Here is a 26,934-nt window from a genome sequence, read left to right as displayed (position 1 = left end):
AGGATAGTTAACAGAGTTGTTGGCAGAGACGTGAAGGTTTTGCACACTATAAACATTTAATAAATGTTGGCTGGATGTGTCATCATGGTCTAATTTACCTGTCTGTGCCTCATTTTACTCATCTGTAAGAGGAGACTACCACTAATACCAGCTTTATAAGGTTGGGTGGTAAGTTATAAACAAATGAATAAAGCATTCAGAATAATGTGGCACATAGTAAGCACTGCCAAACATGCCCACTAAAACTATGGATATATTTCAGTCATATTTCTAACCTTTACCCCGGGCTAACGATCCCCACCCCATTTTGCAGATGGGAGAGAAGTCAGGGACTCGAGCAAAGTGGCCTCTCCTCCAGGTCCCAACACCCAGAGCGTAGCGGTCCCGCCTGCTACCCTGGCCGACGGGGCGTCCCTCCATGAAGCCCACGCTCCCAGAGGCCCGGATCCAACCGCGCGCGACCTGACGGAACCTTTTAACGTTGCTCCGAGTTTCCAGCCGGGCGCACTCGCGGAAGTGCTCCGGGGCTTCGCCTACTTCCGGAAGCCGCGCCCCGCCCCGCCCCCTCGGTATCTCCATTTTGGCCGCAGGTGGAGACGCAGCTTGGATAAGCCGAGCCGCAGTGTCAGCTGGACTTCGAGGGCCGAGGAGGCTCACCGCCCTCGTCTCCCATTTTCCTTCCCCCAGCAGAAGCCGTGAGCGCGCATGGCGGGCCTGGAGGTACTGTTCGCGTCGGCGGCGCCCGGCATCACCTGCGCGCAGGACGCGCTCGTCTGCTTCCTGCACTGGGAGGTGGTGACGCACGGCTACTACGGCTTGGGCGCCGGCGACCAGGTACGCCACGGAGCCGGCCTGAGGCCGGGGTGGAGGGAGAAGGTGTCTTCTGCGCAAACCCGGGGGACCAGAAGTCAGACTTGGGGGTTCGTGACACCATTGGTATAGCCTGCGGGTCAAGGAGGACCCTGCGATCCCAGCGCCCTTCATCCACGCCGCTGGCAAGCCCTGTCCTGCGTGGACAGAAACTCCTCCCTTCGGCGTAGTCTGGAGGATTTAAAGGCCAGAATTCTGTGGTTCTGGCACCGACACCGGGTTGTAACTCCCCGGAGTACTCCTTACTTACCTGAATTCCACTGAGTTCCATCCCATACATTTGGGGGGTGGAGGGGTGGATTGTACTCAATACTGCCAGATATCTGGATCCAGGCACACTTTACGGGTCAGTTTTGACCTACTCAGCCGCAACCCAGGGCCTTTTCTTCACTCCCATAGAGCTCACACACACTTGCCTTACCGAAAGGCCCACTGCAGTCCACACGCTGCTGTCATGCCCAGCGCAGGCTCTGGAAACCACCTCCTCTCTCACACACGTAAACATTCATCTTGAGTATTAGGATCCGGTACGGTTTTCTTCCCGGCAGGACCAGCCCCTCCTGCTCTTCCATTCTCAGGCTCTGCCCCTTACAGCTGGACATTGGTTGTCATCTCTTCAGAGCCCCGGGATTACTGGACCCAGTTCACCCACTAATTTGCATTCTCCTGTCTTCCTTTCCCTTCCCTGCGCCTCTCACATACACATCTGCCTCCTGGGAGACTTGGACCTGGCCCCCTTAGTACCCTTTCATTTCCTAACTACTGTCTTCACATGCACACTCTTGCACACTCAGGACTCCAAGCCTGCCCCTCACTATCCTTGCTCATAGAACCTAGAGCAGTTCTGAGGAGCAGGGCACCTCACCCTTTGTAGCTTACAGTGAGATTGTAACGTTCCTCTCATTTATAGCTACTTCAGTCCTCCAAGTCCCTAATGCTTTTTGCTTCTCAGATATATAGTCTTCATTTGCCTTTTCTGACACAGTTTTAGGGATTCCTCCTCGGACATAGTTCATACATTCTAAGCTCTTAGTGCCAGGTAACCCCTCTCCCAGGTGCCCCCATTCCTCTGTCCCTTAGAACTGAGGACCAAGACCACCACATGCCCTCACGCTTTACCCCCACCACCAAGAATTGCCATGGATTTCTGGCTCTTTTTTTCCCTCAGACTTCAAATACCTCACTGGGAACCCAAATACACACTTAGCATCCCCCACTCCCTCCTTGAAGCTCACACATGTCATCCTTCATGTAGACTCTGGCACTGGAGATGAGAGTACAAAAGAAGGATTTGCCTTTTTCACACACACCTAGAAACATATCTTCCTCGCAAACACACCTGTCTTCGGCCTTTCTGTTCACCCTAAACTTCTTTCCACTTACCTTGCCTTTAAACATTTCAGACTTTGGGACCAGGTAGATGGAGCCCTCACTCACAAGTGCCAGGCTTTCCCTTTCAGTGCATTGTCTCCCCAGCAGAAACCTTTACTCTCTTCACTTGCCTCAATCTAACAGCTCTTTCAGTTTCCCCAGTCATTGCAACTTTTTAAGGAAGTTCTCCTAGGGATCTGTGGTGTAGGGTGGTGCAGGGGACAGTGAGATTGGAGGGAGGAGTAAGACTCCCCATGGATCCTCAGGTTCCCCCTCACTTGCCCTGTCCTTCAGATCTAACACGTCTACCCTGCTCTTTGCAGCTCATGTGCCTCACTATTCCCAGCCAGCTGCTTGTACTCTGATGCAGAATTAGAACCTCCCCCGCCCCAACCCCAGAACAGAGGACCTGCTTGACTTCTTCTCCCCATCCCACAGATACCAATTGTCACCTGGGGCCTCCTAGCTAATCTCATCCCCTTGCCTTATACTCTGGGCCCCCAAATTTTCAGGTGAAATGTGCAGAAAGAATACCATCTCATTTTAATACTGGCTTTAAAAAATAAATCAGAGATCCTTCACTGATTCCCAGAGGTCCATCTAAGTCACTCGGCCCATGGTGCCATGTGTTGGTTCTTGCAGGCCAGGAAAAAATGCTGGCTCTACTCACATTAGGGGAGGCCAGGAAGAATGGGGGAGAGGGGTTGGAAGGCATTCCCTGGCTGTCCACCCCAGTGCTAAATCATGCATGCCCTCTGCAGAGCAGCTGGGGTTTGTATTGCACACTAGAGTGTGGTTTATTTTTGCTTCTCGCTGCCTTTTCTCCTTAAGTGCCTCTGGGGCTCAGGTTGCTCTTGTCCTCCTCTCACTTCTGCCGAGTCTCCTTTCTTTGGCTCGAGGCCTTTTGGAAAGGCAGCTTTCCTAAGAGTCAATCGTCTAGTCTGAGGCTCACAGACTCAGATGAGAACAGAAGTGTTTGTCAAACTTAGAGGATATGGCAAGGCAGACCTCTCCTGTCTCACCTGCTGCTCCTCTCAGCAGTGTACTTAGATCAGTCTGCCTGTTCTGTTCCCCACTCTGTCTCTGGTGGATCCTCTCTCACACACACACACACACACACACACACACCCCCGCATCTCTGGCCTGTACTCCAGCTCTTGTATGCATAAATAAATAAATCTTAAAAAAAAAAAACCTCAGAGGATGTATGTATTTCCTCTCCAGCCACCTGCTCCCCACTCTTTTGAGGGTGATAAGAAAAACAAGAACGTCCTAAAAGTGTTTACTTGGTCCGTCCCAAAAGTGCTTACTTGGTCATTTAATATGTTAACAAATAGAAAACTAAATTTTCTACGTGCCTTCTTGGTTTTGTCTCCTCTGGCACAGGGGAATTGTGTGTGACATTTGATTGGAAGAGCAATGAAGCCTTTGGTTTCAGTAAAAATCCAACATTTGAAATTGAATTTCTGTCTTCAAGTCAGCAGCACTCCTCTTAAGAACTTTACAGCTCGGACAAGTGGTTTAAGGGGACAAGGGAATGGAGATGACTATACACTTCAGTTAGAGAATTGTGGTTTCTGTTGTGGGACTCTAATGATTATGAATGAAAGGGGGGAAATACCCAGGGTGAGCTATTTGAGTTTCTTTGGGTGTACTTCAGCACAGAGGCACTGGGATGAAGTGAGTGGCCATTCAAGCATCCTTCCAGCCCTAGGGTTTTGCCTCAGGGGACAACTCTCTTGACTTCTTAGGGCCATTCTGCTGGACCTGCCTGGCACAAATCTTTAGCCATAGCTCTGGCAACCAGGAGCTCTGAACACTAAGCTCTGCACCTCACTGTGACCTTGAGTGGTCCTCGGCCCTTCTGAGCCCTTAGGTTTCTTAGCAGAGGGAGTTAAAGTACACAATCATGCTTTTTGGCTGTTTTCCAGTCATAGCTTTCTGGGAAGCCTGATAGCTGGTGTCGGGGCCCAGAGGGCAGTTGAATGCCATGTCTGGCCTGCTATCGTCACGGCCAGCCCTTCTCCATCCCGCCAGTATTCCCCGTATCAAGGCAACCCTTGGACTGGGGTGTGTTGTTCCACTCAGCGAGAGGCATTGCCTTCACCTGGTCCCGGGATTCTCTCTTGCTCTGGGAGCCAGAGGTTTTGGGGTAATGACCAAATTATCTGTATTCCAAGAAAAAATTCTGGTGGGTTGAATGATCTACACGGAGAATATACATATAAACTCAAAGGTCCCTGACAGAACAAAAACAAAAAAATCGTATTGTCATATTGGCTTCCAAAGTGAACCTTAAATCCAAACACTAAACATGTCACAGGACATATGTTGTGGGTGAGAGAACCATTTCTCTTTGATTTGTTTTTTTAGTTTCACTTTTGTTTTTGTCACTCTTGTTTCTCTGCTTCAGGCCTGTGGATTCCTTTGTCATCCAGACAGGCTTTAAGATATGCCAGTTGTGTGTTGTAAGCACTTGATTTTCATTTGGGATGGCTCCCGGCACTGGAGTCCTGAGCCCCAGGGGTGATGAAAGAGAAGAGGCCTGCAGTTCTCCATCATGGCCTCCTATTGTCCATGGTGTGTGTAAAGTCTGTTTTACTTGTCCTCTGTCTTCTGCTGCTATTCTTCACCTTTAGTGGCACTCTATCCTGCTGTATTCTTATGAATACAGAGCTTCCCAGTACAGTTAATCTGTACTTAGCTGTATAAATGTATATCCACAAAAATATAGATTTTTTTGTGTGTGGGGGGGTTTGCTTTTTAAATTTCACATAAATGTACCAAACTATAAGACTCACTCTTCTTAACTTTTGTCATATTTTTTACTTTTAAATTTAGTGCTACAATTAGATCTAGTTTGTTCCTTCTAACTGCTGCATGGTATTCCACCAGGGGCATATTTTGTATTTTCTCTCCACTTCAGTGTCCGGCTAGTTACAGTGAAGTTCCTTGTCATTTCCTTATATCTCTGTGCCAGGGATTCTTGCAGGAGTGAAGGTTTAGGTCATGGGGTATCACCTCACCTAATTGCACTAGTTTCTGCCAGATTGCCCTCCAGAGAGTTGGGTGGTTGTGACTGGCCACCAGAAGTGCCCAAAGGTCCCCATCCCCCGCCACACAAACACCTGCCACTAGAAAAATGGATAGGATACCTGGTAACTCATTACTTCAACCTGTGCTTCTCGGATTGCTAGTAACCCTGTATGAAATGTTAGCTACTCTTTTGCTTCTTCATATCTTTTCCCCATTTTCCAAGTGGCTTCCCATTTTTTATTGTTCGTTTTCCAAGTATTCCTTTTATGCGCTATTCATTCTTTTTCATTTGAAGCTGTGGCACATATCCTAGCCTGTGGCTGTAGTGTCTATTGTTAAACAGCTTTAAATTGTGAATAGTTTCAAAAACTGCACTTTTTTCTTTTGTGGACCTTGGCTTAAGATCTTTCTCCTGCTGAAAATTTCACTATAGAAATAGTTTGAGAACTGTTTCTCAAATTTAATGTGTAAACGTCTTAGGATTATTTAAAAGAAAAGAAAGGAGAACATCACAACTCATAGTAATGTATACTCACACAATTGGCAAAATTCAAATGTTGGACACAGCAATGTTGCTGACCGCAGGGAACAAGAAGAATGTTCACACACTGCTGATGGAAGCATAAATCAGTACCTCTTTGGAAAATAGTTTGACTTTATCTTATAAATTAAAAGCCCTTTCCCCAGATAGTATATAAATTCATCCACGTGTGCTAAATGTGTATTGGAATGTTTATAGCAGCATTGTTTCTAATAGCAAAACACATGAATTGGAACCAATCCAGATACCCGTAAACCAGCATGTGTGTTACTTGCAGCATATTCCTACAGTGGAACACTATGCAGCTGTGAACTGTAGCAGTGGATATTATATAGTGAATCACCTATGACTAACTGACATACACTGATATAGATAAATCTCAAAAAGCAGTATCAAATGAAATAGGCAAGCAGTAAAATGATGCCATTATTATAAAATTAAAAAGCATTTAAGATAATATATTTTTAGGGTTGTTTGTATAGTAATACAACTATAAGGAAGTAAAGAAATTTTTAAATACAGAGTACTGGTTACCCTTGAAGGGAGGAGGGAGATTCCTTGAGGGTAAACTACTCAAAGCTTTAGCCCTATTGCTGATGTTCTCTTTCTTAAACTGGTGGTAGACACATTTTATAATTCTTTTGTACCTAGTACAAATACTGCATTTTTATGTGTGTATGAAGATTATTCATAATTACTGTTAATCCACTACAGTAGTCAGGAAGGGGGTATATTAGAGTCTGTGCTTGTAGTCAGCACACTACTGATCCTGAGCAGAACTGCCCTAGAATTTCACAGAATTCCTTGAAATGATTGGCCTTATTCTTGCCAAGGTGACAGGAAAGAGGTGATTATTAAAGGCTGCAGATTCTTCACAGGTTCCAGTGCTGTGTCATAAAGGCAGTCAGGGCTGAGGGAGGAGCACTAGATAGAGCGTTGTGTCAGAGGTAGAACCCCAACCACTAACTTGCTGCATGGCCTTGTACCTTTTACTTCTCCTGACCTCCACACCCTCACCTATGAAATGAGGGAGTGGGATTAGATTATTCACTATGAGGTTTTTTATAGGTCTTTGTTCTGTTGCTAATGATCTTCTCAATCTGGTGTCTTTTCAGCCGGGGCCTAATGATAAGAAATCAGAACTTCTGCCTGCCAATTGGAACAGCAATAAAGACCTGTATGCCCTCCGCTATGAGTCTAAGGATGGGTCCAGAAAACTCCTCGTGAAGGCCGTCACTGTGGAGAATAGCATGATCATCAACGTGCTGGTGAGTCTGGAACACAGAGGGGTTGTTGGTGCGAGTGGACATGGAGGATGACTTTTTGAAACCCAGTTAACAGTATGAAGCCAGGGGCCTAAATGGGAGACCCTTACCCAGTGATCCTACTTCTGGAACTTTATCATGAGACAAGAATCCTAAATATAGAAAAGCTTTGTACTCAAAAATGTTCCCCACTGGTATTTAAAAGGTGCATTTGCCCTCACAGGAGAATGGTAAGTAAATTAGGGGCAATCCATTCAGTGACAACATGGCACAAAAAGCTTATTGTTGCCTCAAGGGGCTGATTTCAGTTCTTCAAGTAAGTCTAGCTCTGTGCTGCCTTGGAACCTGTGTGCTTTGTTTCCTGCGCTGGGGCGCGCCTTCCTCCACGGTGACTGCCTCGTGTGCATTCACATCCTCACATCCTCCACTGTTCCTTTTGTCTGGCTCACTTCCTCTCATTTTTCACGTACTCAAAAAGTTCTCACCTGCCGGAAAAATCTAAATTATGCCTCTCTACACCATCATTTTCCTGCCGGGTACTTGCCACAGTTTGTAATTATGTACTTATTTCTGCTTTGGTAATGTTTGTATTTCACCTGGTCTGTAAGCACTAGTTTGTCCTGACTGTCTCTATATGTTCATTTAAAAGCATTGTGCAGCCTGTATTGTCCTGCGCCTTGCTTTTTTTCACCCAGTATGTTTTGGGGGTCTTTGTATGGGAATGCTTATAGCTCTACATACTCACTTTAACTGCTGTGTAATAGCCCATAATGCCATAATTTGTTTATACCTTTTTCTTTTGATAAACATTTACATCTTGTGTCAGACAGGGTTCAGAGTCATAAACAACAAAATCCCCTCAGGTTAATGATAAACCCAACGAACTGGGATAGCTCATAGAATTGTTGAAAAGAACCAGAAAAACAGGTCAAGACTGGGGCTTCCAGGACAGCACCCCAAACCATGCCATGGAATCCAGTACTGCTGTTACTACCCCGAGGCATCAAATATTGGCCGGGACAGCGGCCTTGTTGCCCCTAATCATGATATATTGACGTTGTTGCCCCTGCTACCTCCATTACTGCTCTCAGCGAGGTCCTGCCCTTTGCGGGCCTGCTCTCTGCGTGACAGTTGTGAGTCCCTCTGGCACTTGGATTCCAGGCTTGTGCCCAAGCTGTGAAAAACGCCTGGAAAGCAGGTTTTCTGGGGTCTGCCTGGGAAAGGCTATATTCCTAACTCAGAGAAGCCTCCACGCATTAGACAGGTATTTCATATGTTACAAACAGCCCTTATGTGTCTTTGTGCATATATCAAATATTTCTTTAGGTTGGACATTAGTTTCTCTTCTCCTCCCACTCCCACCCTACCACATAATCATTAGCCCAGAAATAGCCTGTCTCTCATTTTCTTTTTCAATTTTTCTAGGAATATGGCTCACAGCAAGTGTCAGACTTGACCCTGAACTTGGATGATTATATTGATTCAGAACACCTGGCTGACTTCCACAGGTACTTCTAAATGATGGCTTTTCCCCGGGGAAAAAGAAGAGAAAACCAATGGCCAGATATAAGGATGGGATGGAGGGGTCCAGAGGAAGGTTTACAAAGGATCTTTAACTCCTGGGCATAATCTCCTCTCGGTTCTCGTTATCATGCCGAGAATGTATATAGTCAGAGTATTGCATTCAAAAGGTACTTAATGTTTTTCCCCCCATGATTGTAATAAAGTTATCTGATATAAATCATACTTACTATAAATTCATAGCCACCAGAACTGCCTAGAAATCCTTTTATGTTTAAATCCATCTAGTCAGCAATTACCATTTTGAACCTAGTCCAATCCTCTCAGGCTTCCAAACCACCTACTTTCATCATGTCTCTACTATCTCTCTGTGTCTCTGTCCCGCTTCCACACAGCCTCTCTATGTGGATATATCCTGACTTCCTCTTCTGCTCACCATACTCTGCTTGATTTCCCACACAGACATTATACCAGCCTTTTTAAGATATAGATAAGATCATGGATAAAATCCTTGCTTGACATCTCTTAGGAAAGAAGGGAAGGATATTTAGAATCTGGTAAATGTTCTTTGCCAAGTTGAAGTTCCCCTCGATTCTAGGATTGCTGAGAGTTTTTGTCATGAATGGTTTTATCATCTTAGATTTTCTCCAGTGCTTTTTTCTGCATCAGTTGGATGTGATCATGGTTTTTCTTATTAGTATGGTCAGGATTTGTGAGTATTGAATCAGCCTTACAGATCTATAATAAATCTATGATATACAATTCTTTTAGTGTATGTTTTATATTGTTTGTTGTTCAATTTAATAGTTTATTAAGAATTTTTTGGGCCTCCCCTGATGGCACAGTGGTTGAGCGTTGGGCTGCGAAACTGCCTGCAGCCTCTGCAGCGCGGGTTCTATCCCAGCCACCGGGAGGGTCCCACATGGCGCAACAGACCTCTCCTGCTGAGCCCACTGCTCCCCTCAGCAGTGTATTTCGTCAGTCTGCCTGTTCTGTTCCCCGCTCTGGCTCTGGTGAATTCTCTCACCCTCCCATGCTTCTGACTATAACCAGTGCTTTTATAAATAAATAAATAAATCTCTAAAAAAAAAAATTTTTTTTTTTTTTTGCTTAAGTTCATGGGAAATACTGATTTTCTTTTTGTACTCTCTTTGTCTAGTTTTGATATCAGGGTAATACTGGCCTTCTAAAATGAATTGGGAAATGTTTCCTTCTGGAGGTGACTCTAATCTGGTGTTAATTCTTACTTAAATGTTCAAATTTGCCACTGAAATCATCCAGACCTAGAGATTTCTTTTTTGGAGGTTGCATAACTGAATTTGACTACTTTAATAGAACTATTCAGATTATCTATTTCATTTTGACTAAGTTGTTACTATTTTGTTGGTGTTCCGAGTTGTTGAATTAAGTTATTTCTAAGTATTCTCTTACCGTTCAGATGCTATCTATCTGATGTAATGTCCCACTTCATTCCTGATAACTGGAGACTTCTTTTCTTTATGTTTGACAACCTTGCTAAGAGTTTATCAGTTTTGTTCATTTTCTAGAACTTTAGTTAGCTTTATTGTTTTCCTGTTTGTCTGATTGATGTCTGTTCTTTATTACTTCTTCTGCTTGCTTTGGGTTTAATTTGCTCTTTTTTTCTAAGTTCTTGAGGTTATACTTTTGATTATCTTTTTCATTATAATTATTTAGTGTAACAGTGTGTCCTCTTAACACTGCTTTAGCTGTACCCCACATATTTCAATGTGTTGTTTTTTAAATTTTAGTCAATGTTTTGTATTTTTTCCAAAACTTCCTCTATGATCCATGGATTATCTGAAATTCTGTTGCTTAATTTCTGCATATTTAGAGACTTCCTTTCTTTTTTTGATATTAGCGTTACTCCACGTGGTCAGAGAACATATTCTGTATGACTTCAGTTCTTTTACTTTTGTGAGCTTTACTTTTTGACCCAATGTATGGCTTATCTTAAAACACCAGAATTTGAAGAACTCTGGAGTCCTGCTTATTCTGTTACCTCACATTGTTCTCACAAGCAGAGAAGAGAGGTCTAGACTAACTTTCCGAGGACCTCTGAGACCCCAGAGCCCAGCCTACCTGGATTAAGAACGTGGTTTGTCTTCCCATGGACCCTTTGCCTCCCATGACACATGTGATGACACACAATGAGATTGAGGGAAGGGTGGGGTAGGGTAGGTGCAGAGGAGTAGCCAGTCCAGGCCCTGTGCCCCTCCACCCTCACCTCTTTCTAATGGGGTGGTAAATGAGGAGGGGCAACTCAGATGCCTAAGAAGCTTAGGCCCAAATCTCGGAGACAGTGCCGGGCTGTTGCCCCCCTCATCCAGGTCCGCCGGACGGGCCGTTCCCACCCTGGCAAACGATCCAGGCGCAATGCCAAGAGTTACCAGGGTCGCCGCCGCCATTACTGCCGCCGCCACCGTCAAAATAAAATATACAGGGTTGCCAACCAGGTGCAAGAAGTTGACACCTCATCTGCTTCCTACAGGACCTATAAGAACAGTGAGGAACTGAGGTCTCGTATCGTGTCTGGAATCATCACACCTATCCATGAGCACTGGGACAAGGCTAGTGTAAGCAGTCCCCAGCGGGAGTTTCCCCCTGCTACTGCCAGAGAGGTGGACCCACTCCGGATTCCCCCACGGCACCCACACACCAGCCGACAACCTCCCTGGTGAGTACAAAGCCCCCAATGGGCAGCCCATACTTGTGCAGGAGGACTCCAGCCATTAGCATCCTGCCCCTTGACCCTCTTTCTGGTCCCCATATGTCTTTCACAGAATGGTCAGGGTCTTGGTATGTGGATATATGTAGAAAATGGAGACGTAAGTGAAGCACTGAGTTCTTGTACAGATAATGCTATGCAGCATTATAAGGTTGCCTGCCTCTTTCCAGAGACCACACAGAGCCCTTCAGTCTGCCCAGGAGTCATTGCCTCTGGGGCTTGTTTCCAGTAATCCACATATTTCAGTTTGTTGTTTTTTAATTTTTATTCAGTGTTTTGTATTTTTTCCAAAACTTCCTCTATGATCCATGGATTATCTGAAATTCTGTTGCTTGATTTCTGCATATTTAGAGACTTCCTTTCTTTTATTGATATTAGTGTTACTCCAGTCAGTTCCTAAACTCTACGGCTGTGCAGGGTCCCTGACCAGACTTTCAGGGAAAATGCAGAAGTGCAGAAGTACTTTCCCAGAGGTTATGTAGTCCCAGAGTCTTGCCTGTTTCATTTCATTGTAGTCCCTGACTTTGACAGCTTCAGAACTTTACCAAAACAGCAAAGGGTATGAGCAAGTCATGCCTAAGATCTTTGCAGATAAGGATGGCAGCATTTAAAACTGGAAAATTCTGCTCTGAGGGAAGAGATAAGGACTAATCAGAGTCTCTGAGATGGCATTTCCTAGTTGGGACACCAGAGTGTGTTAGTAAAGGTGAGGTTTGGTTCGCTTGGGGCCATAGTAAGCACTCAGTGTTGATTGCTGCTGTTTTATTGTTTTGCAACTATAATCCTTTAGTTGGGTATTTTGTTTTCTTTTTAGTAATTATTACAAGTAATAATTGGCAATTTTTTTTAAGATTTATTTATTTATGCATACAAGAGCTGGGGTACAGGCCAGAGATGCAGGGGGTGATTGGATTTACCAGAGACAGAGTGGGGAACAGAACAGGCAGACTGACTGAAATCCACTGCTGAGGGGAGCAGCGGGCGAGACAGGAGAGGTCTGCTTCGCCATGGGGGTTGCTCTCTGGCTGGCCAGGGATTGAACTCGTGCTGTAGAGGCTGCAAATTGCTTCATAGTGCGGTGCTTAACCCCTTGCGCCACCAGGGAGGCCCTAATTGGCAATTTTTGGGGGCAGTCCTGTGGGAAGAATGAGACTAATAAAAAATGGTTGAAAGGGCCTCCCCTGGTGGCGCAGCGGTTGAACGCTGGGCTGCGAAGCTGCCCACAGCCTCTGCAGCGCCGGTTCTATCCCCGGCCACCGGGGATGGTGCCACATGGCTCGCAGACCTCTCCTGCCTCCCGCAGCTCCCTTCAGCAGTGTATTTCGTCACTCTGTCTGTTCCGTTTCTGGCTCTGGTGAATTCTCTCACTCTCCCTGCTTCTGACTGTAACCTAGCGCTTGTATAAATAAATAAATAAATCTTTTAAAAAAAAAAAGGTTGAAAGGTTGGAAACAGCTTGTCTGACCTAACCTTCTTAATTTCCAGACCAGAACAGCGGTAAGATGACCTGCCTAAGGTCACTGGCCACTAATAAGAGGTAAAACCTGGGACCTGGGTGGGTGTTCTCACTCCCAGCATAGTGCTCTGCCTGTGTTGTGACCAGAATTTGGTGGCAAGCATAAGCCCTGGATAGCAATCAATGTGTTAACCTTACAAAGAGTAATTCCTAGCTCCCTCAGACTTGCTGCACATTTCAGAAACAAATATTTTGTGAAATCTCCTTTATTCTCTTGCAGTGAAATTCATATAGATAATCTAACTCACCAAACGCATAAATTCAACAGGATTTGGTGTCAAGTCCTAACTGTAATAGAAATATAAAGAGAGTGATTGACAGTAAGGTACTGTGTGCGTCACCATGCAGCAACCTGAGCATCATTACACAGGACAGCATTGCCAGGACCGCTGTCCTGAATTACCTTGAATTCATCGATAACAAAAGCTGGCACGTGCAGATGCTGTGTATCAACAGCTCAGATTCCACAGACTGTATTGCTGTTACTAATGTGACTTTTCTGAAATGGTCAACAGTTCTTGGAAGAATGGCAAAAATATTAGTAGATGGGCAGTACTTCTAGAATTATATCATAGTTAACATTCCTGGAGAAATTTGTTTGTATTAAAATAGTATAAAAGTATACTTTGGGGCCTTCCTGGTAGCGCAGCGGGTTGAGCACAGCGCTATGAAGCTGTCCGCAGCCTCCATGGCGCCAGTTCAATTCCCGGCCGGCCAGGGAGAATCCCACGTGGCGAGGCAGACCTCTCCCGTCGCACCCGCTGCTCCCCTCAGCAGTGCTTTCGGTCCGTCTGCCTGTTCTGCTACCTGCTCTGTATCTGGTGAATCCTCTCATCCTCCTATGGCACTGGCCTGTACCCCAGCTCTTGTATAAATAAAAATAAATCTTTAAAAAAAAAAAGTATACTTTGTGTTCATATATAAAATGGTCTTAAAGACAAATGACTTATGTAGATTTTACACCTCGGTGAATCTAAAAAGACTTTAAAGTGTGGGATGGAGGCCATTCTACCATCAGCTGTGGAACATGCAGCATCTCTGGTCTCTGCCTGTAAATGCCATGAGGACCCGCCAACCACTGTGACAATAAAGAAGCCTTAGGGTTTCCATGATGGCATGTGGAGGTTGCGCAGTCCTAACTGGGAATCAGAGCTGGAGTCAATAATTGTGCAGACGAAAAATCCTAGCTTTGGAATAACTGGAAGAATTAGAAAACTGCCACATTGCAACTTGCACCAACATAATGTAGATAACTACAATCTTTTGATGGTGCTAAAATTATTGATGGGGAACTCTGTAATGAATGTGTCAGCTGACAACACCTGAACCCATAGATCAATCTTAGTACTAAAAGTTGGACTGCCAGGACTTGTCTTCTTCTATGACTAATATGACTAGTAAGTGAATCTAGCTCTAACTCCCAGTTTAAAAGAAGCATGAAGGATAGAAGAACAAGTTAAACAGCTATGTGAGAATACATGTGTCTAGGCAGAACTGGAAAATAAAAAAAATTTATGTGGTAAAGTAACCTTGTTTTTTCCTTCAAGTAAATGAGTGGCATTGGAAAGAAAAATGAAAGGAGGAAGACTTAAAAATTGAGCCAAATCCACTAAATACAATATTGGGCTTTAGATCTTGATGCAAACTAATACTGAAAATCACTAATTCGACAAATTCAGCTAATTTGACAAATCGGGGAAATTTGAATGTGGACCAGGTATTAGGTAACATTAGGGGTATTACTGCATAAGGATAAACATCTAAAACAAGGGAATAAAATTGAGAGTCAGGAAAAAACCATACATTCTAGGGCAGTTGATTTCAACAAGGGTGCAAGACATTTCAGTGGGGAAACAATACAGTTTTCCATCATTATCCAGAAGTAGAACATTCCTATAAAACCTTTCATAAACCTAAATGACAGAAAGCAAAGAAGCAATTTCATTAATTTACATGGAAAAAATTTTGAGTATTCCCAGACCCAAAATGTAACCTACCAAATCATCCTAAATAACACATAAAACTAGTAAAAGAAAAAACAAGAAAAAGCAGGAGTGCAGGAAAACACAACCGAACTGTATAAAGTAGTTCCTATGGGGGGAAGGCTATTTATATAAAGGGTGCTTGTTGGCTCTGACAGCTCGCTACAAAACTGCAACTGAATGCTCTTTTCACTTTTTTCCTTTTGTTGAAAAAGCAAAAATCTTCATGTTTATTTCAGTTAGCAAGAACTGAGATGTTGGTCAGTCATACAGCAGGGCCACTTAGGTGTGAGAGTATTACCCAGAGGGTATGTTAGGCAGTTCTGCTTAGGTCCAGGACCTTTATGATCGTTGTTTCTGAGTGTGGGAGCACATACTGAGTGTGGGAGCAACTGCCACTTCTCCACCATCCACATTTTGATTGCTGAACCAAGTGCTTTCATTTGTGGTTGTTCATCTTCCAGACAACCCTCCAAGATGATCAGTGGCATCCCCACTCCACAGGGGTAGGCAACAGTGGATGAGGGAGGTAGCTTAAGTCCCCAGCTTAAGTATACTGGCATACTGGGAGGGTATCAGAGGGTGCTGAAAGGGTGAAGCCTGGGATTTACTGCTTTGTGAATCTGGCTCAGAAGCTTATTATTTCCTCACTGCACCTTTCAGTTCTAGTTCATGTAATAGTCAACTTATGTGCAGGTTCAGTTTAGTGAGTGTACCCTGATTATGGAGAAAAATCTTTTCCCCTCCCTCCCCATGAGGTTTTTCTCAAGCAGACCTGCCTCCTAGGACTAGGACTTGGAATTGAATGAGATAGAGAGGAGGCAGAGTGTTTAGGAGGCTTTTTTGTCAGCCACTAGTGAGTTGAAAACCTATCAGGTCTTCCCACTGCAGTCACCTGCCTCCTCCTCCAGCACACTCCTTGCGAGTCCCCTTCCTCCGCACAGATGACTAATGACACCAATTCATTATGACAGCGCGCGCGTGCACACACACACCCCCATGTTGCTGAGCAACCAGGCACTCGCACTTTTTACCTTTTTGTTTCTCCTTGAAATGCTTGATTTGGGGGTGGGGCCTTAGGACAGGAAGAAGGGAAAGAGCACACCAGCTGGGCCAGCTGACTGCGGCAGGGTGCAATTACCTGGTCACTGAACAGCCTTGGCTTGTGCTCAGAGTAGGAAATAGCAGCCTCCGCCCCTTCCCTGGAGGACACCTCTTGCCTTCTACACCCCATCTTGCCTACCCCACAGCTGGAAACCTCCAAATGCAAACCAGTGTGGGGGTGTCTAACCCAGTGCATAGAGACACTAACTTCCCTAAATGTGTGGTGACATATGTCCAAGGTCTGCTGATTTCATGCTGGGTGTCCCTTGATGAGGAGTAGAGATGGAGAAGACATTCCATTGTGCTAGAGGATTGGGGATATAACATAGATCTGTCTTAATCCTGAGAACTGTAGGAGAGAATTACTGAAAACAACCCAAAATTAAGGGAATTTTTTTCTTAATCTAAGCCTAACTTTTTTTGTTTTCATTAGAAGTTCTAACTCATTTCCCTTTGCTCCAGCTGTCCACAGCCAGACTGTGCTCCAAATCCTGATCCCAGTTTTGAAAAACCAGTTTTCCCTATGCTTAACCATCATCACTAAAAATAAATCCTGAGCTATGAAACGCTTAGTTAAGACATTCCAAATTCATTTTCAAAGCATGTCTTTTTAGTATTTCCAGTATTTTGGTTTCTGCATCCTTTTAAACTTTCATAAAGTGATAAGCCTATTTTTTTAGTATCTGATACTTTGTTGATAGGCTGTTTTTTGCCTAACCTCCTTGTGGTATTTCAAGCATGTTCAGTTTTTCATTTTGAATAGTACAATTGTGAACTCATCTGTATATATATTTTTTTCTTTTACTTCTCTGAGTAATATTTTCGAGGCTTGTAGTGGCAGCATTTTTGATCTTAGAACCCTCTTGTACTCTCAGTTATTAAGAACCCCGAAGACCTCCTGTTTTGTTATGTCTATCGATACTGAATATTGGAAATTACAACTGGAATTTTTAAAATATGTATTTCTTCATTTGAAAATAACGATAATAAATCCATTTATATTAATTATATAAATAACTAATTTTTATGAAAATTACTGTATTTTCTCAAACAATAAAATTCAGTGAGAGGAATGACTTATGGTTGCAGATCTAAATAACTGGCTTAGGAGACAACTAGATTCTCCTCTCTGTTTCTGTATTTATCTCCAGGCAATGATGTTTTTGTTAAAGCCTTACACAGATTCTTAGAAAAAAAGAGTAGCTTAATAGCCTTTTCCATAAGTGTGGATATTCTTTGCCTTACACCAAAATGTGGCAAGTGATAGTTTCTTTAAGGGTTAGTTGCAGTGTGGAATCTGAATCCATATCAGTTAATTTTATGTACATTATTACATTAAATCCCCAGGTCTTTCATGTCCTTTGATGGATCTTTTACCCATGCATAATGTTAGATGAGCATGTATTTGTCATTTGGAAAATATTGGTTCACTGAGAGAGGCAGATCTGCTAGACATTGACATTTTATTACACAGTATCAAAAAAAAACATTCATTAGTATTATGGTCTCAACAGCATCAGTACTGGGAAGCCATCAAATTAGCGATGAATAGAAATTTCCAAATTGCTAATTTTCACTTGAAAACTTGAATTTTATTATTGGCAACATACACTCTCAGTTGTTTTCCTTCAAATAACAGTCTCACATTATTTTGAGAAAATGTCTACTATGAAGCCAAATCTGAATAACCATGGTTTGTCCATCAGTCATTCTTACAAGTTAAAGTGGTTTTCTGTGAGAAAATGGCTAGTTCAAAATTACTTTTCTTTGAGAGAACTGTTGGCTGAGGACCTCTCTCTCAGCTCCTTAGACCTGCATTTCTTCCCGCATGGGCTTCTTTATCTTCAAAGCCACCAGTGGGGGGTGAAGTCCTTCTCATGCTTCTACCGTCTGTTCTGCCACCAGTCTGAGAAAGTCCTCTGCTTTTTAAGGACTGTTATGATTAGCTGCCCACTCAGATAATCTCCCCTTTTTGAGGTCAACTGTGCCATATGAAAAAAAAAAAAACAATCACAGGATTGATTTTTCATTATATTCAAGGATTATGGGGATTAGGGGTTGTGGAATCTTATGGGGGCCCATTTGTAGAAATTTCACTTACCAGCGTCTACTCTCTGGACTACCAAATGCAAAATATGTCTCCCTCCCCCAGGGTTCCCAACAGTCTCATTACTGCATCAGCTTAGTCTGAAATCTTATCTGAGTCTCACCGGCTTGAAGGACACCCACATCTCACTTAAGGCATGCGTGGCTGAGTCTCCTGAGCACCAGCCTTTTCTGTCTGTTGGCCAAAGAAACAAGTTGTGGGTTCCCAGTACCTCTATCATGTGTTGGTAGTACAGAGGCCGATAGGAATTTCTAACAGAGAAAAACATGGGAAAGTTGTTAATTATAGCCTTATTTATAGTTACACATACCAGAAACAATACCAATACCTTCGGTAGAAGATTAAGTAAATTTTTAATTTTTTTATGTTTACATTTTATTTTTTTTTGTCTGCATTTTTTTTTTTAAGATTATTTATATATTTATTTAAATAAGCACTGGGTACAGTCAGAAGCACGGGAGGGTGAGGGAATTCACCAGAGCCAGAGCCAGGAGCAGAGCAGGCAGAAGGACCGAAGTACACTGCTGAGGGGAGCAGCGGGTGGCAGGAGAGGTCTGCGCGCCATGTGGGACCCTCCTCCGGTGGCCGGGGAGCAGTTGGGGATCGAACTGGCGCTGCAGAAGCTGCGGGCAGCTTTGCAACCCAGCGCTCAACTGCTGCGCCACCAGGGAGGCCCATATGTTTACATTTTAAAAGGACAAGCTTATTAGGAAAGGAGAAAGGGATATATATACCTGTACCTGCATAATCACAGGTGAGCAGGAGAGCTCTAAGTAAATTTTTTAAACTTGCTTTACTTGAGTAAATATTATTTAGCCATTAAAAATAGTAATAGTAAAGACAACTTGGGAAATACAGGACATAATGAAGGAAAATAATGACATCTAAAATGATTTATAATAATATCATATAAGAACTTGCCTATGAAAGACTAGAACAGCAGAAATAATCATGTTAGAGTTAGATGATGAATGACATGCTCGTTACCCTGAATGCAGTGTTTCACAACCATCCTCAGTCTCCGGGTCACCTTTGAACTAATAGGATATCCTCAGGGTGGTGAAAAGGGAAGGTTTCGTTTTCTGCTTGCTCAGAGAACTGTAACTGGCGCTATGCTGATGTATATGTACACACACTCTTGGCCAGTTGTCAGCGTCTCTGCTTTCCCAGCTTTAAATTTCTGCACTGAGTAGAGCAAAGTAAATAATCCCAGATCACCAGTGTTTCCCAGCTGAACTTGTACCCTGGCTGGGAAGCAACCTAGCCATTTGTTGTTCCAGCTGACCTGCAAAGTCACATTACCTGGGGGCTTGTGAAAAATGCAGAATTTCAGGCTCCACTCTCAACCCTCTGAATTAGAACCTGCATTTTAGCCAGCTCTCCACTGATTCATGTGCCCATTAAAGCTTGAGCAGCACTGGCCTCGGTGTGTCACACAGTGTTGTGGGTGCCAATCCAGGTTTAGGTTCTGGAAACCTTCAGGTCGTGGCAGCTGCCTGCCCTATGAACCACAGTGGGCAGTCTGGCTGAAGCCTCTTGTGCAGATTGAGAGTATTATGTCCACTTGTGGCTGCAGACTAGCAGCTGTGTTGTTGCTGGCAGTCACATTGGTGTTCTGTAATTAAGAACTTGGGTTTGGAAGGTTCTGGTTCTGAAGTCAGCACAGCCCCTCCTGTCTTTCCCACTGCAACTATACAGAATGCATGAAGTAGCTCTTTGAGGACTGAGAAATCCAGCTGGTAGTCTGGGTGAAGGTGATAAAAGTTTGAAGTACTAGCAGACTAACAGTGAATTCGTCGTTGTTCTGTCCAGTGTCCTCCACTTAGAACTTAAGGAAACTCAAAATTAGGAAGTAGCCATTGGCATGGATAGGGGACACTTCAGTGTCCTCTAGTTCTGGCTGAAGAAGTGGGAAGTTGGTCTGCTAATGCTCAGAGGGAGTGGAGAAAAAATCTCCTGTGCCTCTCCTTCTTGTCCTCCATTTTTTTGCACCCCAGCTTTGTGGCAGTTCACAAACATCTAAAACTGAGGGAAAAGAACCTTCCTTTCAATAGTAAAACTAAATAGCATATCAAAGACATTAAGAACATAATTATAGGATAACCTCACTACCAGATCTCAGGCTAATCTCTGGGTAGCACTGAAAGACTTTGAAAACAAAACTGACATTCTAACATTCTGTGACTCAAGAGAAAAGCGGAGGTGAATGCATATTTCGTAGTCCATGAAGGCACTGTTTTCCCAGGCATTTTTATAACCACTATAAGCCCCTTCCATTTGCTGTTCTGTGTGGGCACAGTTCATGGAAACAGGTAAGATCTCACTGCCCTCCGGCACCACCTAGTTTGGTAGAATGTTGGAAACCACCAGAAATTTTGGCTACCGGCTCCAGGCATCACTACTTGGGAACAGTAACCTAGATCAGGAAAAATTCCTTCCCGAGCCTAGTCTAACCTTCCTGTGGGTTCCTAAGAGGTGGCTACTAGCTGGCCACTCATGGGCAACTGTGACCTATTTGCTGTCTGCGTTCCTGGTCTATCTACAGAATATATAGCCTGTATCACCAGGCAGGCCTGGGGACACCTAGGCCACCGTTGATGTGGTTATGTGACTATCTCCATGGTGGTCTCAGGATAACTGCCTGTGATTACATCATATACTTTGCTGACACATATGTCTCTTGATGATGATCAAAATGTCCCACCCTCCAAACTACTCCTCATACCATTGTCGCTTGATCAGCTGTTACTAGCCTGTGTGTTTTCAATAAGTGGCACAAGAACTTCTGCTCAAGTAGCAGAGTCTTGTCTTGTAAACCTGCTTCACCACTGCTGTGTCCCTCATCGCGTTCCCACTGCAAAGTGGCAACACAGTGCCTGTCGCAACACCTTCCCTAAGCTAAACCTAGTCACATCTACCTAAATCAAAATATCTTCTCTAGCCCATAGGTAGGACTGAATGGAGAAGCACCTACTTTTGGATTTTTTCCCAGTCTTTAATTAATGGTTTCTTATCTATAAACTTACATTACTGCTGAGGTTTTCCTGAGGTCTGGCAGGAACCTGCCATGCCCCAGAACTGTCAGGTTTGCATTGCTTGCCAGAGCTCCAAGCAGATTCTTAAGCACAGGTTTTCAAGTACTAAATTATTTTTGTTTTATTATATCCGTATCCTTTATAGAAAAACAGGAAAACATAAAGAAAATACTACCCAGGAGTAACTGTCACTGTTTATATTTCAGTATGCTTCTTTTTAGTTCTGTGTATACAGGCACACCCACACATATGCATTGTTATGGTTGACTTCCCCTTACCCCCCAATTAACACTAGAACATAAGCATCTCAATATTATTTAAAAATATTCTTGGAGGGCCTCCCTGGTGGCGCAAGGGGTTAAGCACAGTACTGTGAGGCTGTCTGCAGCCTCTGCAGCACGAGTTCAATCCCTGGTGGCTAGGGAGATACCCACATGGCGCAGAAGATCTCTCCTGTCTCATCCACTGCTCCCCTCAGCAGTGTATTTCAGTACATCTGCCTGTTCTGCTCCCCACTCTGTCTCTGGTGAATCCTCTTACACCTCTGGCCTGCACCCCAGTTCTTGTATGCATAAATAAATAAATCTTAAAATAAATAAATAAATAATAGAACGTTGTCTCCATGGCTGCATTAGGGATATACCATCATGTCCCTAACTGGTATGTTTAATTCAATTCTACTTCTCTTGATTGAAGTCCTTAATGATATCTTAATTTGAATTTTGTATTCCTTCTCCAAGATGGACACCTAGACCTAAAATAAATAGATCAAAGAATGTAAAGATACTTAAGAATTTTGAAAGGTGTATGTGTGTATGTATATACATATATACATATATATGGCGGGTGTGTGTGTGTGTTAGATGCCTAGAATTGTTTATCAGAGATCGTGTACTCATTTATGCCCTAGCTATGCTCCATGAGGGCAAAATTTGGTTCTTGGGCTAGAAGGGTAATGAAAAAAATCTTAGTGATTACAATGGTTTGTGCCCTCTCCCCTCCAGTAAACTATCGTGCAGATACATACACTATCTGAGGTATTAAAATTTCTTGAGGGGTCATAGAAGCTTGAGAAGCTCTGTTCTCCATGTGCACACCTCTCTCATTCCACCCCTGGACGCTCTTACATCTTAGCACTTTGCTTTAAGAATATTTTTCTGATTCAGACATTTTTGGTTCTTTATACAAAGTATAGGAACTTAAGAAAAGTGTGAATAAAATAAAATTTGACAGCACTTTTAATATTTTTATTTCTGTATTATTTTATCTTTCTGTATCATTAGGCGTGGGAACACAAATCTCTTTGCACATGCCCGCCTCAGTGCTCCTCTGTGCCAAGCACCACTTGGGAATCCCCCCCTGCGCCAGGGTCTCACGCAAGGATTTCCCCTTTCCGCTGAGCTTGGGAGTGCATTGGTGAACCCACACACCGGGTTTGGGCTCCTGGGGTCCAGGCACCAGGCTGTTCTGGGATTTGTGGTAATTGTCCCTTGTTTGTTTCAGGTGTGATCCCCTGGGCCCATTTGCTGTCGGGGGAGAAGACCTAGACCCCTTTGGGTGAGTACTGCTGAGGAGTTGGCGGCAACATAACTTGCTCTCCTGGCTTTTTAGTCTCAGCTCATCTTCTAATTTTAGAACTCTTCGTCATTCTTCCTTTGGGGTGAAGGAGGCGGTTGCTGAGCGGCTGAGAAATCTTTGCCACTTGTTCTGCTCTGCATGCCCAGAGCAGTGTAGGAGGGCTCTGAGCATAGCCGGGGGGACTGAACCAGCCCAGCCAGGTGCTGCTCTGTCATTTCCTGACCCCACTTGCTCTGAGGCAGGGCAGTAGCGCTCTTTGGATGGAAGAATACCCCGAGGGAAGGGTGTATCAGGTGCATGCCGAAGAGCACATGGTGGGCTACAGACCTTAGGGCAGTTCAGGGACATTCAGATTACCTCACCTGCTCAGGGAATATCCAACAAAGTTATTACAGCTTTGGCTATGCACAGTCTCCTCTAAGTGTTTCAGAATAGATTTAAACTCTGCTGCAAAGTGATCCCTGAGTTGAACATCTCATTTTAGATGGAAAAGTCACAGAAGTCTGCAATTAGACGTGAGCAGTGACCTCAGCGTTTGGGGAATATCAGATAACTCATCTTGGTTTGAGCCACGAGGTCTGGTCCTTGGAACTCTGAGGGACAAATGCTGCTGGCAACCTGATTTGGGCAACCCATGGGCAGTTACAGATTGCCATGAAAACCTGTAAGGAAAATGCAGAAGAGCTAGCCTCAGAGACCCAAAGTCGTGCCCTGCAGAACTCTGCATTGACCTTGGCAGTTTAGGGCACCTCTTCTTGATTAGTGCCCCCCACCTTGGGTGTAAGACATGGCGGGGGTCTCAATTTTATGGACTTAGGGAGCCTTAAAAGATGAAAGTAAAGGGCCTCCCTGGTGGCGCAGCGGTTGAGCGCTGGGTTGCGAAGCTGCCCGCAGCCTCTGCAGTGCCGTTTTGATCCCCGGCTGCTCCCCGGCCACCGGAGGAGGGTCCCACATGGCGCACAGACCTCTCCTGCCACCCGCTGCTCCCCTCAGCAGGTCCTTCTGCCTGCTCTGCTCCCCGCTCTGGCTCTGGTGAATTCTCTCACCCTCCCGTGCTTCTGACTGTACCCAGTGCTTGTATAAATAAATAAACCTTTATAAATAAATAAATGGATGGATGGATGGATAGATAGATAGATAGATAGATAGATAGATAGATAGATAGATAGATAGATAGATAGATGGATGAAAGTAAAGCCATAGGTGCCAGGAAAGGATTATTCTTTGTGTTCTAGCCGTTGCCCACTCCCCACTGGCACTCAAGTGGCTCTCCACAGCATAGATGTCACCAAGCCATTCTCACCTCCTGCAGCTGCTCTTGCCACGCCTGCTTACCCATGTTTCCTTCTTCCCTCAGCTGTCGGAGAGGTGGCATGGTTGTGGATCCCCTGAGATCTGGCTTCCCAAGAGCACTTATTGACCCATCCTCGGGCCTCCCAAACAGGCTTCCTCCAGGCGCTGTGCCCCCAGGAGCACGTTTCGACCCTTTTGGGCCCATTGGAACCAGTCCATCTGGGTAGGTATTCACGTAGGTGTGCTGAGTCATTGGGCCTGACAGCAGCTCAGCTCTGCATGGCAGAAACAAAGGCATCTGACTGCAGACACAGTTGCCACTAGCTCCACGCCCTGCTTCCAGGAGCACAGAGTCTCCCACAAGCTCCCTATCCCTGAGTGCCTCCCTTCTCCCAGCTCTTCAGGGAGGACTCAGAAAAGGTAGCACTACTCACACTTAGAGAGTTTAGTATGTTTCAGGAACTCACTGACTCTACACCGGCACTCGTGGGCAGATATGACACTCCACATTTTATAGATGGCAGAGATCAAAGCCCTGAAAAATTAATACTTACCAAGGTGGGAGAGTCAAGAGTCAAACCCGGGCTGTCTGGCTCTTGGACATCTGCTCTTAACACTCCATGAGTGACCATGTTCTGGAGACAGGCTCCCTCAGCTCAAGGTCCTGTGTGCCTGTGGCCCCTCCATTCTCCAACTCACCTGCCCCTCTTTGCATTCCAGACCTAACCCAGACCACCTCCCCCCGCCGGGCTACGATGACATGTATCTCTGAAGGCCTCAAGAATGTAACATCCCAACCTACCCTCCACTCTTCTGGAGCTGCCACTGCTGACCCTAACAGCCACTGTGTTCTTGCTGGCTGGGGGCAAGGGACTCTGCCCATGTGTTTGCAGGCGGGCTGGGGTTGGCTCCCCACCACCAACCAGAGCCAAGGCACCTCCTGCAGCTCCCCACCTGCCTGCACCTAGGTCCCACAGAGAAATCAGTGTGTGTCTTTCATTACCAGCTCTTCCCTGCTTCCCAGAGGAGACTGCGGCAACATATACCCTCAACCCAAAGCAGTCCCATTTGCAGCGCTATAAGAACAGAACGCATTTTGGATGTTATTATTAAGAACCAAATGTCAATACAGAAATCATGTTGCCGTCTCCCACTTTTCTTTACTGCACAGTTCCTTCCAGTTTGGAGGCCTTTGATTCGAATCTTTGTGGGGCTAAATGACTTTTCCTACCCTGGGCCCATTCTTGCTTTTCAGGCACCCTTCAAAAATTACTTCTTCATAGATTGCTGTTGCTTTTGACATCACTAAGATGGGCCCCATTCTGGATGAATATGAGTAACTGAAAACCCCATAGTTTCACTAAGATGACTTAACAAGGGCAGGCGCATTGCAGAAAGACTGCATCATCTGAGAAGGGCGAGACCGTCCAGGTCTGTCCGAGCCAATCCATGGGCCCATCTCTGCCTGGGCGATGGCCAGGGAAACAGAGGAGTAACAGAGCAGACTTGAAAGCTAATCACATATTTTGCTGCCAACTTTCTAAATGACCCTATGCAAGTCCTTTTCCCTCCCAGGACTTTTGTTGCTCCCCTATGAAATCTAAGGTGCTTTTCCTGCTCTAAAACAATTATTTGGATGTCTGCTCTGCCTGTGGCAACATCTAGGAACTCTGGGCAAAGGGAAAGAGTGAAGGTTCAAGGCTTTGTGTGATACTTGCCTTGTTTGTAACTCTGCTTATCCTCCTTGGGGTCCAGAAGAGCACAGGAGCATGGGCTCCATTTGAGTGTGTACTGAACTTTGGGAAGAGCAGGAAGCCCAGTCTCTGCAAACCAGTGGCTGGGTGGATGGAGGAGCTAGTGAAACAAGAAACGACCCAGGAAGTAATTTCACCCCTGGAGGAGCCCCAGCCTCTGGAAGCCATGTCCTCCATCCAGGCCCACCTGACATTTGGTGTTCTCCGGATCATTTTCAGCCCGAAGCCTGACAGAGGTGGTCAGTGATGAACTCCTGTGCTGGAGTGGAAAGAGCACCATAGAGCTCCAGGCTCAGGCAAGAGATCAAGACACTAGTCACTTTCGAGACACAACGTTTCAGCCATGCGCGGTTCCTTTCACTTCCAAACCCCCTGGGTTCCTTCCCCTAAATTAGGACATTCTTCTATAGAGGGAGGCTACCAGAAGGTGTCAGCTAATATGCTGGAGCCTGTCTGTTCTGCCCAGGAGTAGGATAGCATAAGCTAAACCGGCGCATAGGCCCGGGGTCAGTCCAAGGTGGAGATGGGCCTGCATGGGGAAGCTAGCATGAGCGGGCTCGCTGGGCGTTTCTAGCAAACCCGTCTCAGTAGAAAATTACACCCTGAAGCCTTTAGAACATCTCTGCTCTGGAGAAAGACCCAGAGGACAGAGACAGCTACAAATGTCATTTCTGGTAATAGTCTTCTTTTCCAAAGGCTGGCAAATGGGTGGAATGGTCTTGTTTTGAAGTTGGATCATAACTTCTACCCGAAGAACTTGGGGCAACTTGCTCATAAAAGCATCCTTTATTATAAAATCATTAAAAACAACATTAGAACAGAGAACATCAGATAAGCAGGGAAGGTAGGCCCCTGATTCAAGGAGAAGACAAGATTGAAACAATAAATTTGCTACTTGAATTTTCTAGTAGCAAAGGTCAAAAGGATGGTCATATACATAATTCTGTTTTCAGAAAACAGAAACTTCAATGATTCATCTGCAGAATCAGCCATTTTTTTGTATGTGGGTCTCCTTGCATCAAGGACACTGAGGAACACAACAATGCCTTAGTTTTTATGTGGGGAAAGTTAATGGAGTTGTTAGGAAATTCAAGTCAAGCTGTCGTTGCTTGTTGTCTGGGCCACTTCCCTGCCCTGGGTTGTGAGTAGTCACCAGGCAGGAATAGCTGTGGTTCAGGTGTATGTTCTGTCGAACCTAAAAGGTTGGAGCCTTAA

The 26,934-nt window shown here is 44.7% G+C and overlaps 1 protein-coding gene across 1 annotated transcript; it reads left to right on the top strand.

Annotated features, from left to right (window-relative positions):
* Positions 1-705: 705 nt before the first annotated feature.
* Positions 706-25,112, top strand: PSMF1 (proteasome inhibitor subunit 1; the record flags this gene model as incomplete). Its single annotated transcript, XM_084248051.1, has 7 exons — positions 706-834; positions 6,934-7,086; positions 8,509-8,591; positions 11,114-11,299; positions 22,598-22,651; positions 24,030-24,188; positions 24,686-25,112. The coding sequence occupies 7 exons, from the start codon at positions 706-708 to the stop codon at positions 24,735-24,737; spliced, it is 816 nt and encodes a 271-aa protein (XP_084104177.1). The 3' UTR covers positions 24,738-25,112.
* Positions 25,113-26,934: the final 1,822 nt, after the last annotated feature.

This window comes from Talpa europaea, assembly GCF_964194135.1.
Source record: "Talpa europaea genome assembly, chromosome: 11".
NCBI classification, from domain to species: Eukaryota; Metazoa; Chordata; class Mammalia; order Eulipotyphla; family Talpidae; genus Talpa; species Talpa europaea.
This window is presented reverse-complemented; position numbering and strand designations above follow the sequence as displayed.